The sequence below is a fragment of the Mizuhopecten yessoensis genome, unplaced genomic scaffold, assembly GCF_002113885.1.
Source record: "Mizuhopecten yessoensis strain PY_sf001 unplaced genomic scaffold, ASM211388v2 scaffold11033, whole genome shotgun sequence".
NCBI lineage: Eukaryota > Metazoa > Mollusca > Bivalvia > Pectinida > Pectinidae > Mizuhopecten > Mizuhopecten yessoensis.
This window is the reverse complement of record NW_018408845.1, coordinates 987326-1002895: the sequence shown is the minus strand read 5'-3', so window position 1 is coordinate 1002895 and position 15570 is coordinate 987326. Positions and strand designations below refer to the sequence as shown.

Sequence of the window (15570 nt, the reverse complement as noted above, 5' to 3'; positions counted from 1 at the left end):
TCCATCAGCCCCTTGTTAGAGACACTAGCTCATCAGTCCCTTGTCAGAGACACTAGCCCATCAGCCCTATGTCAGAGACACTACCTATCAACCCTTGTAAGAGACACTAGCCAATCAGCCCCTTGTTAGAGACACTAGCCCATCAGCCCCTTGTAAGACACACTAGCTCATCTGTCCCTTGTCAGAGACACTAGCCCATAGGGCAATTGTAGGAGACACTAGCTCATCAGTCCCTTGTAAGAGACACTAGCTCATCAGTCCCTTGTCAGAGACACTAGCCCATCAGCCCCTTGTTAGAGACACTAGCCCATCAGTCCCTTGTTAGAGACACTAGCCCAACAGCCCCTTGAAAGAGACACTAGCTCATCAGTCCCTTGTCAGAGACACTAGCCTATCAGCCCCTTGTTAAAGACACTAGCCTATCAGCCCGTTGTTAGAGATACTAGACCATCAGCCCCTTGTTAGAGACACTATCCCATCAGCCCTTTGTCAGAGACACTAGCCCATCAGCCCCTTGTTAGAGACACTAGCCTATCAGCCCCTTGTTAGAGACACTAGCCCATCAGCCCCTTGTCAGAGACACTACCTATCAACCCTTTGTCAGAGACACTACCTATCAGCCCCTTGTCAGAGACACTACCTATCAACCCTTGTTAGAGACACTAGCACATCAGCCCCTTGTCAGAGACACTAGCCTATCAGCCCCTTGTCAGAGACACTAGCCTGTCAGCCCTTTGTTAGAGACACTACCTATCAACCCTTTGTCAGAGACACTACCTATTAACCCCTTGTTAGAGACACTAGCCCATCAGCCCCTTGTAAGACACACTAGCACATCAGCCCCTTGTCAGAGACACTACCTATCAACCCCTTGTTAGAGACACTAGCACATCAGTCCTTTGTTAGAGACACTAGCCTGTCTGCCCTTTGTCAGAGACACTAGCCCATCAGTCCCTTGTCAGAGACACAAGCCCTTCAGCCCCTTGTTAGAGACACTAGCTCATCAGTCCCTTGTCAGAGACACTAGCCTGTCAGCCCCTTGTCAGAGTCACTACCTGTCAGCCCCTTGTAAGACACACTAGCACATCAGTCCCTTGTCAGAGACACTACCTATCAACCCTTTGTCGGAGACACTACCTATCAACCCCTTGTTAGAGACACTAGCACATCAGCCCCTTGTAAGACACACTAGATCATCAGCCCCTTGTCTGAGACACTAGCCTGTCAGCCCTTTGTCAGAGACACTACCTTTCAACCCTTTGTCAGAGACACTAGCCTGTCAGCCCTTTGTCAGAGACACTACCTATCAACCCCTTGTTAGAGACACTAGCCCATCAGCCCCTTGTAAGACACACTAGATCATCAGCCCCTTGTCAGAGACACTAGCCTGTCAGCCCTTTGTCAGAGTCACTACCTGTCAGCCCCTTGTAAGACACACTAGCACATCAGCCCCTTGTCAGAGACACTACCTATCAACCCCTTGTTAGCGACACTAGCACATCAGCCCCTTGTCAGAGACACTCCCTATCAACCCCTTGTTAGAGACACTAGCCCATCAGCCCCTTGTAAGACACACTAGATCATCAGCCCCTTGTCAGAGACACTAGCCTGTCAGCCCTTTGTTAGAGACACTACCTATCAACCCTTTATCAGAGACACTACCTATCAACCCTTTGTCAGAGACCCTAGCCTATCAACCCTTTGTTAGAGACACTAGCCCATCAGCCCCTTGTCAGAGACACGAGCCTATCAGCCCCTTGTAAGAGATACTAGCCCATCAGTCCCTTGTTAGAGACACTAGCCTGTCAGCCCTTTGTCAGAGACACTACCTATCAACCCTTTGTCAGAGACACTACCTACCAACCCTTTGTCAGAGACACTAGCCTGTCAGCCCTTTGTCAGAGACACTACCTATCAACCCTTTGTCAGAGACACTAGCCTATCAACCCTTTGTTAGAGACACTAGCCCATCAGCCCCTTGATAGAGACACTACCTATCAGCCCCTTGTTAGAGACACTAGCCTGTCAGCCCCTTGTTAGAGACACTAGACTATCAGCCCCTTGTTAGAGACACTAGCCTGTCAGCCCTTTGTTAGAGACACTACCTATCAACCCTTTGTCAGAGACACTACCTACCAACCCTTTGTCAGAGACACTACCTATTAACCCTTTGTCAGAGACACTAGCCTGTCAGTCCCTTGTCAGAGACACTACCTATCAACCCTTTGTCATAGACACTTGAACATCAATCCTTTGTTAGAGACACTTGAAAATCAATCCTTTGTTAGAGACACTTGAACATCAATCCTTTTGTTAGAAACACTACCCATCTGCCCTCAGTCGCAGGGACCCCAAATCATCTGAATACAGAAGAGAAGTTGGTAATTTGTTATTCAAAGGACGCTTACCTATTAATAGTTCTGTTCATAATGTGTATGCTAAGTAAATACCTTTTTATAGTTATAAAACTGAATCTATTTATGGACATATTTCCAGCAGTTTCATGTGTGTACAGTTTATGAAAATAAAGGAGTAGCTCACACACCATATTTAAATCCCAGATAAAGTTACATTTCGTTTTGTACTATGGAATGGTTAAACGATATATGTACTATATAACACAAAAGAAATCAAACTATAATACAAAACAACAGGAAATATATCAAATGTCATAAAATCCTTTGGTCTAAGTCAACTTACATTTATTTTGAGTCACTTGGAACAGGAAGGAAGTTTAATCAGCTTTGATTTTATTTCTACAATTATTTATATTTCTATTCTTTTTCATTATTCATTTTCCTTTATGTCATTAAACATCATGGTATGAAAAAAATATGAATGGTGACATATCAAACGATGTCATGGTAACAACACCAAAGTCTGTAGTACTAACACAACAACATCATGGTTACAACACCTAAGTCTGTAGTACTAACACAACAACATCATGGTAACAACAAAGTCTATAGTACTAACACAACAACAACATGGTTACAACAACAAAGTTTGTAGTATACTAACAAAACATCATATACCACAACACCAAAGTCTGTAGTACTAACACAACAACATCATGGTTACAACAATAAACTCTGCAGTACTAACAAAACAACATCATGGTTACAACAACAAAGTCTGTAGTACTAACACAACAACATCATGGTTACAACACCTAAGTCTGTAGTACTAACACCAGAACATCATGGTTACAACACCGAAGTCTGTAGTACTAACACCAGAACATCATGGTTACAACAATAAAGTCTGTAGTACTAATAAAACAACATCATGGTTACAACAACAAAGTCTGTAGTACTAACACAACAACATCATGGTAACAACAAACTCCATAGTTCCAACACAACAACATCAGGTAACAATGAAGTATATAGTACTTAAAGACTGCAAAGTATATGATAATAAGTTAGATGTGACTCACCCAAGTTGTGAAGATTATTTAGTTTCCAAACTTTAGTTATGGATGAGGAGATTCATCATAGGGTGTTACATATACAGAGCCAAGGGGTTTTTGTCAATCTGGTGACCCAAATCTCTGTAGATATCTGTGAGGACAGGAAGGAATTCACTTCTTCAGTCTCTAGGCAACATTTATTTTTACATTTAAAAGGCTGTTCTAACAAGGAAGTATTACAGATAGTTTTCTGATACTATCAGATAAAATCAGACTGAAACATTGTTACAGTGGTTTTCTGTAGGACTGTGTGAGGATGTGTTACCAGCCATGACAATACTGTCACACACTGCCTACCACGTCTAATCAACACCCACAGAGTCTAATCAACACCCACAGATAATATTAACCCTGTATATCTGGTGCACCTGTTGATTCAAATCAGGTTCTTTATAACTATAAAGCAATGATGATACTGTACACCCCTGTTGTACAAAACACAGCTGAAGGATATACAAACAACATCATCTACATTATACAATCTTTTGTGTGTCCAACACCTGTTGTAAAAATTTGCGCAATTAAATTGGTTAAATTGGCCACACAAACCATCTGATCAGTGAAAAAAAAGAAAACTGTAGTAGTTATATAAAAAAACTTATCGTTGTGAGGTAAACTCTAGTTGTTATGTTTATCTGTCTCAGGAGAGAGGATAGCTATTATAGTAGTTAATTATTGCACATGTTGAAAAATACACTCATTCTGGTAAAAATGTAAATGTGAAACATGCAATGTCATATATAATCTTTGTTTCCTGTATCAACAAACTAACAGGAAGCTGTATAACTTTCAAGTTCAACAGATATTTCACCCTAACAGACATGTCTCCATCAATAAAAACAGAGTTATCAAGGACTTAAAACTCAATACTCTACTGGACTCTCAACCTTCAATGTATGAGCAGAAAAATTATACCAACCAGTCATGATAATACAATTTCCTTATTGGTACTTACAATCTATAGAGTATTATAACAATTGGTTATTTTTAATCCACCACATTAATGACAAATGACAAACACACAAATGATGACCTCTCCATATAAATGTTTCAAATATTCCGATATTCTAATACTCGCCAGGGCAATTACCAGGTAATAAAACAAGTACGGTCCATAAATGAAAATTTGTTAAACAATATTACATAAATTGTAGCAGGGGTTTGACATTTATCCTCCAGGACTGACCTTGACCCTGGATTGACCTTGACCTTGACCCTAAGGGTTACACTTGTATGGGTTGTGTGACATTGAAAGACAAACAGCACTGTCTGTTTATGGGGCACACATCCATGTGAAGTTTCACACACACACTCTCTGTACTCCGTGACACGCACGTGATGGCATAACAACACACAATAGGGATCAGATTTACATGAATGGGTATTTGACATGGAGATTTTCACCACAAGTGTTCTTTTATCAGAATCAACATGATGATTATATTTTATTGAACTATATTTATACATGAAGACTTGTAACTCTTTTGTAATTGCCATTGAACTTATAAGCCTTCTAAATAGAAAAAAAATCACTTTTTGGTGTTTATATACACAGTTTCAAAACGCCAGGAATTTCTGACGTTGCAGCCAATGGTCAGGAGATTATGATTCTTTAGAGATTCAGTTTCTGTTGTCAACATAAAATATATGAAGAGTCTCTACATGAGAGGGAGACATTACATGTTTGCACTGTTCTGCATATTTTTAAACATTCAACTTTGGCTATCCACAACTTTCAAAACTGACATACATAGAATTAAGATCCACACCTTATAGCTAGAACACATTGTATTGAGTTTCTTTGAAATTTTGTTCATTTTTTGTATTTAATGTAATTTAGTTCAATAACATAAGAAAAACTGAGTTGGAAACTGAGGTAAATCTGATGGTGTTAGTGACGTTATTTTGACATGCAATACTCAGCAATTGCATAGGATACACTGTATGTAATATAGTAGATATGATATAGACAACATTTTTTTTAATAGAATGATGGACAGGATGCAACAAAAATAATCAAGTCTGTCATATATGTGAGAACAAGTTTGTAAGATATCATTGACACTGAATATTTGTACAATATCAGTGACACTAAATACTTTTAATTTAAGTTACTTATATATGAAGCTACATATTAACTCAAACACCCCTACAATTTTATACTGGACTTGCCCAGTCATTGATTGGTAATTAGGTTCAAATGTGACTGTAGGGGGAAATGGGTTAAGTCAATAAGATATTAATCAATGAAATGCAATTCATAATATGTGTTTCCATATGATAGGCTAAAAGAAATATCTTATTAAAGTTTGTTTCTTTTGATGTAGGGTTATATTGATGTAGGTATTTTGATGTAGGGTTATTTTGATGTAGGTATTTTGATATAGGGTTATTTTGATGTAGGTATTTTGATGTAGGTTTATTTTGATGTAGGGTTATTTTGAAATATCTAAAAGCTTTTAGTACAATCAAAATGCTTGTACATTAAATTTGCATTTTCATTATATGCATGAAATTATACAAAAGTCAGATTAACCAACTATGTCAAAAACAGCTTTAAGTTAAAGGGTACAATAGCATCAGATTGTAAAGAGGAGTTCCATTAGGTAAAGGGTACAATATCATCAGATTGTAAAGAGGAGTTCCATTAGGTAAAGCATAGGTGGTGGGCACGTCTATCAAAAAAAAAAAAAAAATGAATATATAAAACTAGAAAGGTGAGGAACTCAGCCCCTACCAGCGGCTGGCAAAATTGAGGTAATTTTGTTTGAAGTGTCACAGAAATTGTATCCGCTAAAATCCTTCCCACAGCGTAGTCTCGATCGAAAGTAGGGACATTAATCTTTAAATAACACCCATTATATATCTTCAAAACAGTGTAGTTATTTCGTAAGCAGTTTCGAAGCTCGCGAAAATCACCGATTTGTGTTACCTCGGACACGATCCGGAACATTTTTTCGAAACAAATTCTTCATTCGGTACACAGAATAGCGGACGACGTAACATTAATAAACCATTGTATACTCAAAGATAAGGTCAAAACAAACTTGCTTACTTGTTTTACGCACCACTAAATTTCTCCTCTCGTGTCCCTCAAGTATTTTCTCCGCAAGATTTCACATTCAGCCCTCCTTCGTCCACCATCTTGGAGAATTTTATAATATGTAACACGCAAGCTGATTGGTCTAACGGCCGGTTAAAAATAGACGAAAATAGCTCGACCAATCAGCTTGCATATTATAAAATTCTCCAAGATGGTGGACGAAGGAGGGCTGATGTGAAATCTTGCGGAGAAAATACTTGAGGGACACGAGAGGAGAAATTTAGTGGTGCGTAAAACAAGTAAGCAAGTTTGTTTTGACCTTATCTTTGAGTATACAATGGTTTATTAATGTTACGTCGTCCGCTATTCTGTGTACCGAATGAAGAATTTGTTTCGAAAAAATGTTCCGGATCGTGTCCGAGGTAACACAAATCGGTGATTTTCGCGAGCTTCGAAACTGCTTACGAAATAACTACACTGTTTTGAAGATATATAATGGGTGTTATTTAAAGATTAATGTCCCTACTTTCGATCGAGACTACGCTGTGGGAAGGATTTTAGCGGATAAAATTTCTGTGACACTTCAAACAAAATTACCTCAATTTTGCCAGCCGCTGGTAGGGGCTGAGTTCCTCACCTTTCTAGTTTTATATATATATTTTTTTTTTGATAGACGTGCCCACCACCTATGGGTAAAGGGTACAATAACATCAGATTGTAAAGTGGAGTTCCATTAGGTAAAGGGTACAATATCATCAGATTGTAAAGAGGAGTTCCATTAGGTAAAGGGTACAATAACATCAGATTGTAAAGTGGATTTCCATTAGGTAAAGGGTACAATAGCATCAGATTGTAAAGAGGAGTTCCATTAGGTAAAGGGTACAATATCATCAGATTGTAAAGAGGAGTTTCAATTTTGGAATTATTATGAAAATCTGGGCCCAAAGACACATTCTTGTAAAAACTGGAAAAACCCACATGCATGAGATAACATTGGCCTATATCAAAAGATACTCCAATAAGCGAGTATTAGCAACAGAATAATAAGAAGCTTTAATAAAATCTGTCGGGTAATATATATGTTAAACTCCCCTATGAAGTAACGTTAAATATTATTCGCACAAAGTATATATTAGGCTAGCCAAGCTATAGATGACGCCTGTACTGATAACGGCCCAACATTATGGTGACGACACTTCTTTTTATAGAATATAAACACACAACAAAGTATTATATCTGTACACGTACATTACCGCCAGTGATGTTCCAATTAACTAACAAATATATCGAGGAGAATGTTTGTAATATGCGATAACTTACCTCATCAACTGTCTGTGAGCCTGCACCTGTGTTTACTGACCAGTCCTATGCGTAAATCTTTGCTGTAGGAACTGACGCTAGATGTGACCTTTCCTGTGTCATACCTTATATTTCTCGGAATTCCCCCGATACCGCTAAATCTGTAACACGGTATTCCCAGCTCAATTTACCGTATGAGCACTAAAACCAGACTTTTCAAAATTCTTACGAAAAAAACAGAACTATTTAAGTATAGTATCATATTTATGAAAGATTAACTTTATTTACAGTGCTTTAAAACGTTTTCGATACTTAAAACGAAAGTAGATTTTACTTGACTAAATATTACCACTACATTCTATTTTGGGTTGTAATCTCCAACACTGCTAAGCCTAACTATTCGTTATTTTGACATCCAATTCATTTATTCGTTTCATTTTGGGATTTTGTATCGTGAACCGTTGCATATTGGATAAGTTATAATCTGCAGATACATATATATTCGTATGCATTGGACGTAATTAACGTTCAGAGGTATCGGGGGAAGGGGGAAATAATTACAGATCAACTATTCTGTTGTTTATCTCTCAACTCTACTGAATTTCCCACCAGTATTTCTAATGAATTATTATTACACTTCTAAAACCATAAGTTTCGTTTAAAATGCTACTTGACATACATACATAAACATTAAGCAGTTTTTGCCCTATTGAAAATATTAAATGCAGACAAGTAAGGAAGGAGGGTTTCAGTTTTCCGTACTAGGGCTTAGTATGCGATTTTTTTTATTTCCTATATGAGAGTATAATATCATAACGGAAATTATTCCTCAACAAAAGTATTTCAATACGATGACGTATCTATAGTAGATAGTTAAATATACACTATCGCTCGTCCATACAAAGTTTGTCCTGGGGTCAAGTCCACTTACGTTCACTCAGAGAAGGCTAGTGAGCGTAACTCCTAGATCAGCCAAAAATTAATACAATACAAGACAGTATACACTATTACACTATTACAATGTATTGTCACTTTCTGTGGTAGAGAAGTGGCTGGAGAGGGGGGGGGGGGGGGGGGGGGGGGGGGGAAATAGACANACAATCACACTAGCCGTTACGACATATCACAAATGTATAATGGCATTTCGGTGATAAAAATGTGTATACATGAACCAACTATTTCTTATCCTACCTTTACTGGTAATTGTATTCTTGATCTTCATGTGTCCACCCTTGGCTTAACCGCAATGTTAGGATGTATTGCAGAAACCACGTAAGGAAGGCACTGAGCTTTGTCCCGAGGATGGACCATACCGAAGTCTTAACGACTGATTTACCCGTTGTCGGTATAATGTGATTGGATAGCACACTGTGTTGGGTGCTTCTATGAGGTAGCACCGTCGGCATCAGATTCGCACAATCACAAAGAGGCAAATAAACCAACACATTCCACAGATAGAGGCACGGCCTTCAATGACCTTAGTTGTTGATTTGACGCTAAATCCTTTAAAACCAAAACTAAAACTAACTCAATGTGTTCAGTTTTTTTTTTTCTGGAATTAGATATCGTTTTGCTGTTTGTAGTTTCAAATTGAAGTTCCGTTCATCTAAATATTCACTGGATGTGAATTAAAAAATCTTGCAAAGGATTGCAAACCACCAACACTTTAAAATTCTAACTGTAATATCCTAGTTTCGTTCAGTTATGTCAATCCCTTCAAAACGGAGAAACGCATCTGAGCTGGATGCAACTTATTTCGGCGAGTTTACATGGTTTTTCTGCACTTTAAAATCTCGGATATCGAACAAGTATCAGTGGAACTTTGAATGGTTTTCTAAAGCTACACAAGAGTTTAATGACATACATTGTCTAACATATTTTATGTATGACACTCTCATAGGCGGGTTGACGTCTGTTCGTTATTTCGTTTTGCCCCTGGCGTATTTTCGCGGGCGACAATGCGAAAACCACCATAGTATGATAAGACGAAAACCCGCCAAAGGGGGGAAAAGAGACGCCATTTTATTTTGGCGTTATTTTTACTCCGGTTTTGGCGTTGATTTGTTATTTAGTTTGGTGCTTTGGCAATTTTTCGTGATTTCGCTTTGGTGGGTTTTGTCTTTTCGTGATTTCGTTTTGTCGCTTGGTGACTTTTCGCGGGCGACGAAATGACATATATAAGCCTCCATACATAGCTCAAAAAGGTATAATGTGGCTATAATTCATTAAATCAAATGTTTTACAGTGTACAATGTATGTCAGATTTCTTTTAAAATTACAAAATGTCTATATAATCTAATAAAAGATCATTTAAATTTGAAGAGATATTGTTTTAAACGTATGAATAGTCGCCCAATGAGATATATGTCATGCCGTATAAAGACTTGTTCATCGATTGGATACTTGTTCAGTGTAAATGTATCAGATTGTTGGCGGTCTATATACGTTCACGGATTTTACTGCAGACATCCTTACGGCGCCACATGTGGTACCGGAAATGCTTACAATCTGAAGCACGTGGTTTCGTTCAATTTTCAGTAGGGTTTCCTAACGCCGATTTGGGGTTCAGGCTGTGTCCTCGTGTATGTAGGCCGTGATGCTATGTTATATCGAGATCCTTTGTAAACAGTATGACGTCACAATTGGAAAAATTCACCCAGCCACTTGACCATTTTTATTGATACGTGATTATAAATATATGGCCAGAGATAGATCAATACCCAATTCGCTTAAAATTCATATATCAACCTATGATAACATATGATCAAAAGCTAACAATAATGACATCAACTGCAATGAATGTAGTATAGGTATTTCCGCGTGAATGTTACATGTCAGACTCGGAAGACGTACTTTCAGGAGTTCCAATGTACAGTGGCCTGGGAAGTAATACGTGTTTCTATCATGAAATGTATATAGTTACCACTCCAAAGATGTATAAACAGCAGAGGGAGCGATGATAAACTGGAACCTAGCGTTTTCGTTCGTTGAAATTTTAAGTCACAATGTTTCAATGTTTGGCAACATCATGCTTCAATGAAATTGCATTGTGAAGTTATGATACGCGGATATTTCTGCCCTGTCGGAAAATCGAGTTGTGTACGAAATATTCTTTCCTGATAAATCATAAATGTTTGTATCGTGTAAATTGTTTGTACTTAATTCAAATATTAGTCAGATTTTAAAGTATAACTCCTTATTTTAATAAATTAACAATTCAATAATTGTATTGCTCATTTACAGTTACATAGTAACTTGAAGGCAAATAATAAAACAACAAATATACAAAGAAACTGCAATAGTGAACAATATATAAACTTATACAGAAGCTAACTATTAGGCATTACAAAACAGAAAGTGAAAGTACAGCAGCGCTACGTAGAATTGAATGAGGAGCTTTCTGTAAGACCTAGAATACCCAGTAAATACACATATAGCTACGACGTGTGGGCGTACGCTATCCAGTGATTGATTTTTCCAAATTTGTAAAGTTATTCTAAGGGTTTTTTATGGGAGGATTTTTCGTAAACGCTTAGTGGCACCTCGTACTTGTAGCGAGCCAGACTTCATTGTGTACCTATACCGACCAATTACACGGAAACAATCAGGGACTTGGTTAATACTAAATTAATGTTGTTGTACATTTTAAATGAACTCTTAGGCCTGACATTGTAAACTTAATTAAAGTATGCATATTGTTGTTCGGTAGTCTCGTAACAGTGTTTTACCTCAACACGTTATAAGCTGGGTCATTTTTGCTATTAGCCGTTCAATCATGAGACACAAGGTTGTTATAGTTACACGTCCAAAGTAAAACATATAATGTTCTGTAATACAATATTTCTTATTGTTGACATTGATTTCCTGGAAGAAACCAACTGCTTGTCATACCTGATCTTTTCCTAGCCGAGTTTCCTCTGGCCCTGACACCAGCCCTATTACTAGACAGATAAATACCCACACCAGGTTTATATAGCTGTCAAAAGGGGCAGGGGCAGAGGAAACTCGGGCTAACATTTTCCCTGTGTAACATATGGCTGATATCATTTATTATATTCGTGGGGTATTTACATGAAATAGGAAATAAGACAGTGTGATGTCACTGTAAAATAAATACCTACCGTTGTCCATTATCGTAAGAGGTGACTAATCTGGGACCCTCTAAAGAATTAGGGATTGGCCTCTAATTGGGGACATAAAAGCGTCTAAATTAAGTCGGCTGAACCCGTTGTAACATTTAGGATCTTCATGTTTCATTTCATCTCTAGACTAACACCGTCTTTGTTTCCTAACGCTTTTCTTAGCTATACCTCGCTTTTGGCCTTGGTGCCTAGCGTCCGTCCATGCCAGGAGAGCTATGGGCGCTGTTCCCTGACTGAGGCAATTTGAAGTCCTTACTGACTTCTCTCTGATTGATGAACTGGATTATACGTTTTCAGTATACTTTCACTGAATGGAATGCTGTGCTGGATGTCTTCCACGTGAACGTGGTAAGCTGGCACTCTATAGTCGGCATTTCATCCGCGTTATCGCAAGGAGACCAATACACCATCCGCGTTATCGCAAGGAGACCAATACACCATCCGCGTTATCGCAAGGAGACCAATACACCTATGCGGTGCATCCCTAGTTTATAGGATGCTGAGATTAATAAAGCAAACCCGAGAGGGCACACAATAGTCACAATTCAGCGGAGTCATTTTAACGTCTTGTCAACTCAAGATAACGAAAGAAACAGGTGAGCAAGACAGGCCAAGTGGACCTCTTGATTATAAATTAAGTCTAACGAAATTATTTCAAATCTTCGTTGAATTAGGAAACCGTCCTTCAAAAAGATCTTTTGAATCTTTTTATGTAAGTATTTCCTTGTATTGTATCAGGTAACAGGATTTGTCAAACGTTTGTCTATAGATAAGAGAATAAAGCCGTATTGGAATTCGACAGACCGAGAGATACGATCATATAGAAGTGCCGTTTGTTAGGACTAGGGCTAAAGCTACTGACAAATAATTTGTTACAATTGAAACGTCAATGTTATAATATGAACAAACACTTCAAACGTACAAAAGGAAGCGACATTTCCGGGATGATCACACTCGGCACTTACAATATGTCTGTTTTTGTTAACAAAAGGCCCATAGGGCATGTTATCACTAACTGTATGTATTTGCTATTTAGAAGAGGTTGCAAACGTTTTGACAGTATGAAACATAAGTAGCCGTCTATTACAACAATAGCACTTAATTAGGGCAACATTTAAAATTACAGAACCTAGTTTGATTTACTTTTCTACCTGGTGGTGCTTAAGAATATTAGTGAAATATTACAAATATCTTTCAGTCATTCAAAGGACAGAGTAGCCATCATGAATTCTGAATCAACCCATACAATTTTAACAGAAGAATATTTGTCAAGGCAATTTGTAAGCCATTTATAAAATCTCAAAATCAGTCAAAGTTTATAGCATGATAAAACCATTTTACAGCCCGTAGGATCCAAAGTTTGCAATCTTGGATTCTGAATCAACAGGCCCATACCATGACAATAATAATAAGTAATGGTCTTCAAAATATTGATAACTAATTGCAGTATTAGGTTCCACTCCTCAACCCCCACAGGGTTACCCACGTCTTTATTTATACATACCACTGATCGTAATTATGATCAATAAAACGTATCTAATTATGTCTTTCATCAGGAGATATGCACCAGCGGTTACTAAACATGGAATTAATTTTTATACATAACTTCACACAATGAAAGAGTTAACCTGTTTATTACTTGAGTTAAGACACAGATATGTATGTGCAAGCAAAGAACAAGTACTAAAACCTACTGCAAACATTTGGCGTATCAGGAGCTACTCACTCTATAACAAACCTACTAATAGTAACAAATTCTATCAAAAGATTTTAAAGGAAGCTAGACTCTGCGAAGTCACAGAGAAACTTGATAAAGAACGCGAGCTAGACTCCAAAGAAAACAAGAGAAGCAGCTAGACTCTGAACGACTTCAGAGAAGCGACTAGACTCCTAATATCCATGGAGAAGCTATAACACAGAGAAACTTGACAAAGAACGCGAGCTAGACTCCAAAGAAAACAAGAGAAGCAGCTAGACTCTGAAGGACTTCAGAGAAGCGGCTAGACTCCTAATATCCATGGAGAAGCTATAACACAGAGAAACTTGATAAAGAACGCGTGCTAGACTCCAAAGAAGACAAGAGAAGCAGCTAGACTCTGAACGACTTCAGAGAAGCGACTAGACTCCTAATATACATGGAGAAGCTATAACACAGAGAAACTTGATAAAGAACGCGTGCTAGACTCCAAAGAAGACAAGAGAAGCAGCTAGACTCTGAACGACTTCAGAGAAGCGACTAGACTCCTAATATCCATGGAGAAGCTATAAAAGACTATGAATTGGAAACGCTAGACTCCGAAGAAGGTAAGAGAAGTCACTAGACTCCGGAGGAATCCAGAGGAGCGACCAAACTCATAGCCACCCCAGAGAATATATCTGTTAGATTTACCATGAGAAAACTGGCTACAGATAAAGTGAAGTAATAATCTATTTAAGAGATTGGGGGTATAAATGAATTGATGTATGCCGATATGCCCACACGTGTGTGTCATGTGTGATGAGATATTTCAAAGGAAACAAACAACAAAATACACATATTACACAGTTTCTTCTTAGTTTTAACATCATTGTACCTTTAAACAACACTTATGAACTTACTTATAAAAAACAAATTACAAAAATCCTAAGAATCCCAAGCGGTTTGTCTTTCCTTTTCAGAGATCTATTTTCGGAACTTGAACTTTTTTAAAATTTTATGTATTTTTGGTGCGCAAAATATTAGAGTTAGCTTAGGGATTATCAGCCTCAAAAATTACCTGCGCAAATTACATGGGTTTTTACAGTAACTGACTTTCCCTGGCCCAGGGATTCTCCATACCAAATTAGGTTAAAATCCCTTCACTACTATTTAGGAGTAACATTTAAAGAATGACCACCCTTTTTTCATATTAAATCACATCCTTCTCCCCCAAGGGTGCCACACCCTTCATTTATTTAAACTTCTAATGCCCTTGGCACAGGGATGATAAATATCAAATAAAGCTAAATTTAACTTCGCACAAACTGAGTAAGTATATCAAATCTTATTTCCACTTCTTGACACCACACCTCAGCCTCAAGAGTCTACAGCATTCATTATTCAGGGATTGAATGGTCCTCACCCATGTCATGCCTAATACGTTTTTCAAATATGGATGTGACATAAAGTTGAGGTTCCTTTAATCCCTGACGAGGTGCTAAGCCTAAAAGCTTGGTTAAAGCATGACTGTTGATATTTATTTTATTCTTTTTTCGAGAAAGAACATTGTGATAGACATTGATTTGATGATAAAATGAAAAACAACAAATTACATGAACACATACTTTATTGAGTAATATGTAATCAAATAAATAATGAACAAAACAATAATCTTAACTATATAGGCTGCAGAAACACCCCAACTCATCACTTGTAGGATACTACACTGCTATAGTTTCAATGTTGGCCCCCAACTCGATACTTAATAACATAACATTCATTAGCATTACTGGTAGTGTGCACAGGTGTACGAGTGGAACTGTTATTTTTTAGGAAGTATTTCAATTAGAGATTGGCATCAACTAAAGTAAACATCTCCAGTGTTATGTTAAACATTTACTTTTTGTCATAAAAACCTAAATCTTCCTTTTTTAAG

The 15570-nt window shown here is 37.7% G+C and overlaps 1 protein-coding gene across 5 annotated transcripts in view; it reads right to left on the bottom strand.

Moving 5' to 3' along the window:
* Positions 1-7960, bottom strand: part of LOC110464779 (interferon regulatory factor 8-like) — a 31134-nt gene extending 23174 nt beyond the window's left edge. For 4 of the 5 annotated variants that reach the window (XM_021520169.1, XM_021520172.1, XM_021520171.1 and 1 more), the window contains exon 1: positions 7836-7960. In XM_021520169.1, coding sequence (XP_021375844.1) covers positions 7836-7840 — 5 coding nt within the window. In that variant the 5' untranslated portion in view covers positions 7841-7960. Of the gene's footprint in view, positions 1-3439; positions 3564-7835 lie in introns of all 5 variants that reach the window. The other variant, XM_021520170.1, reaches the window with a different exon arrangement.
* Positions 7961-15570: the final 7610 nt, after the last annotated feature.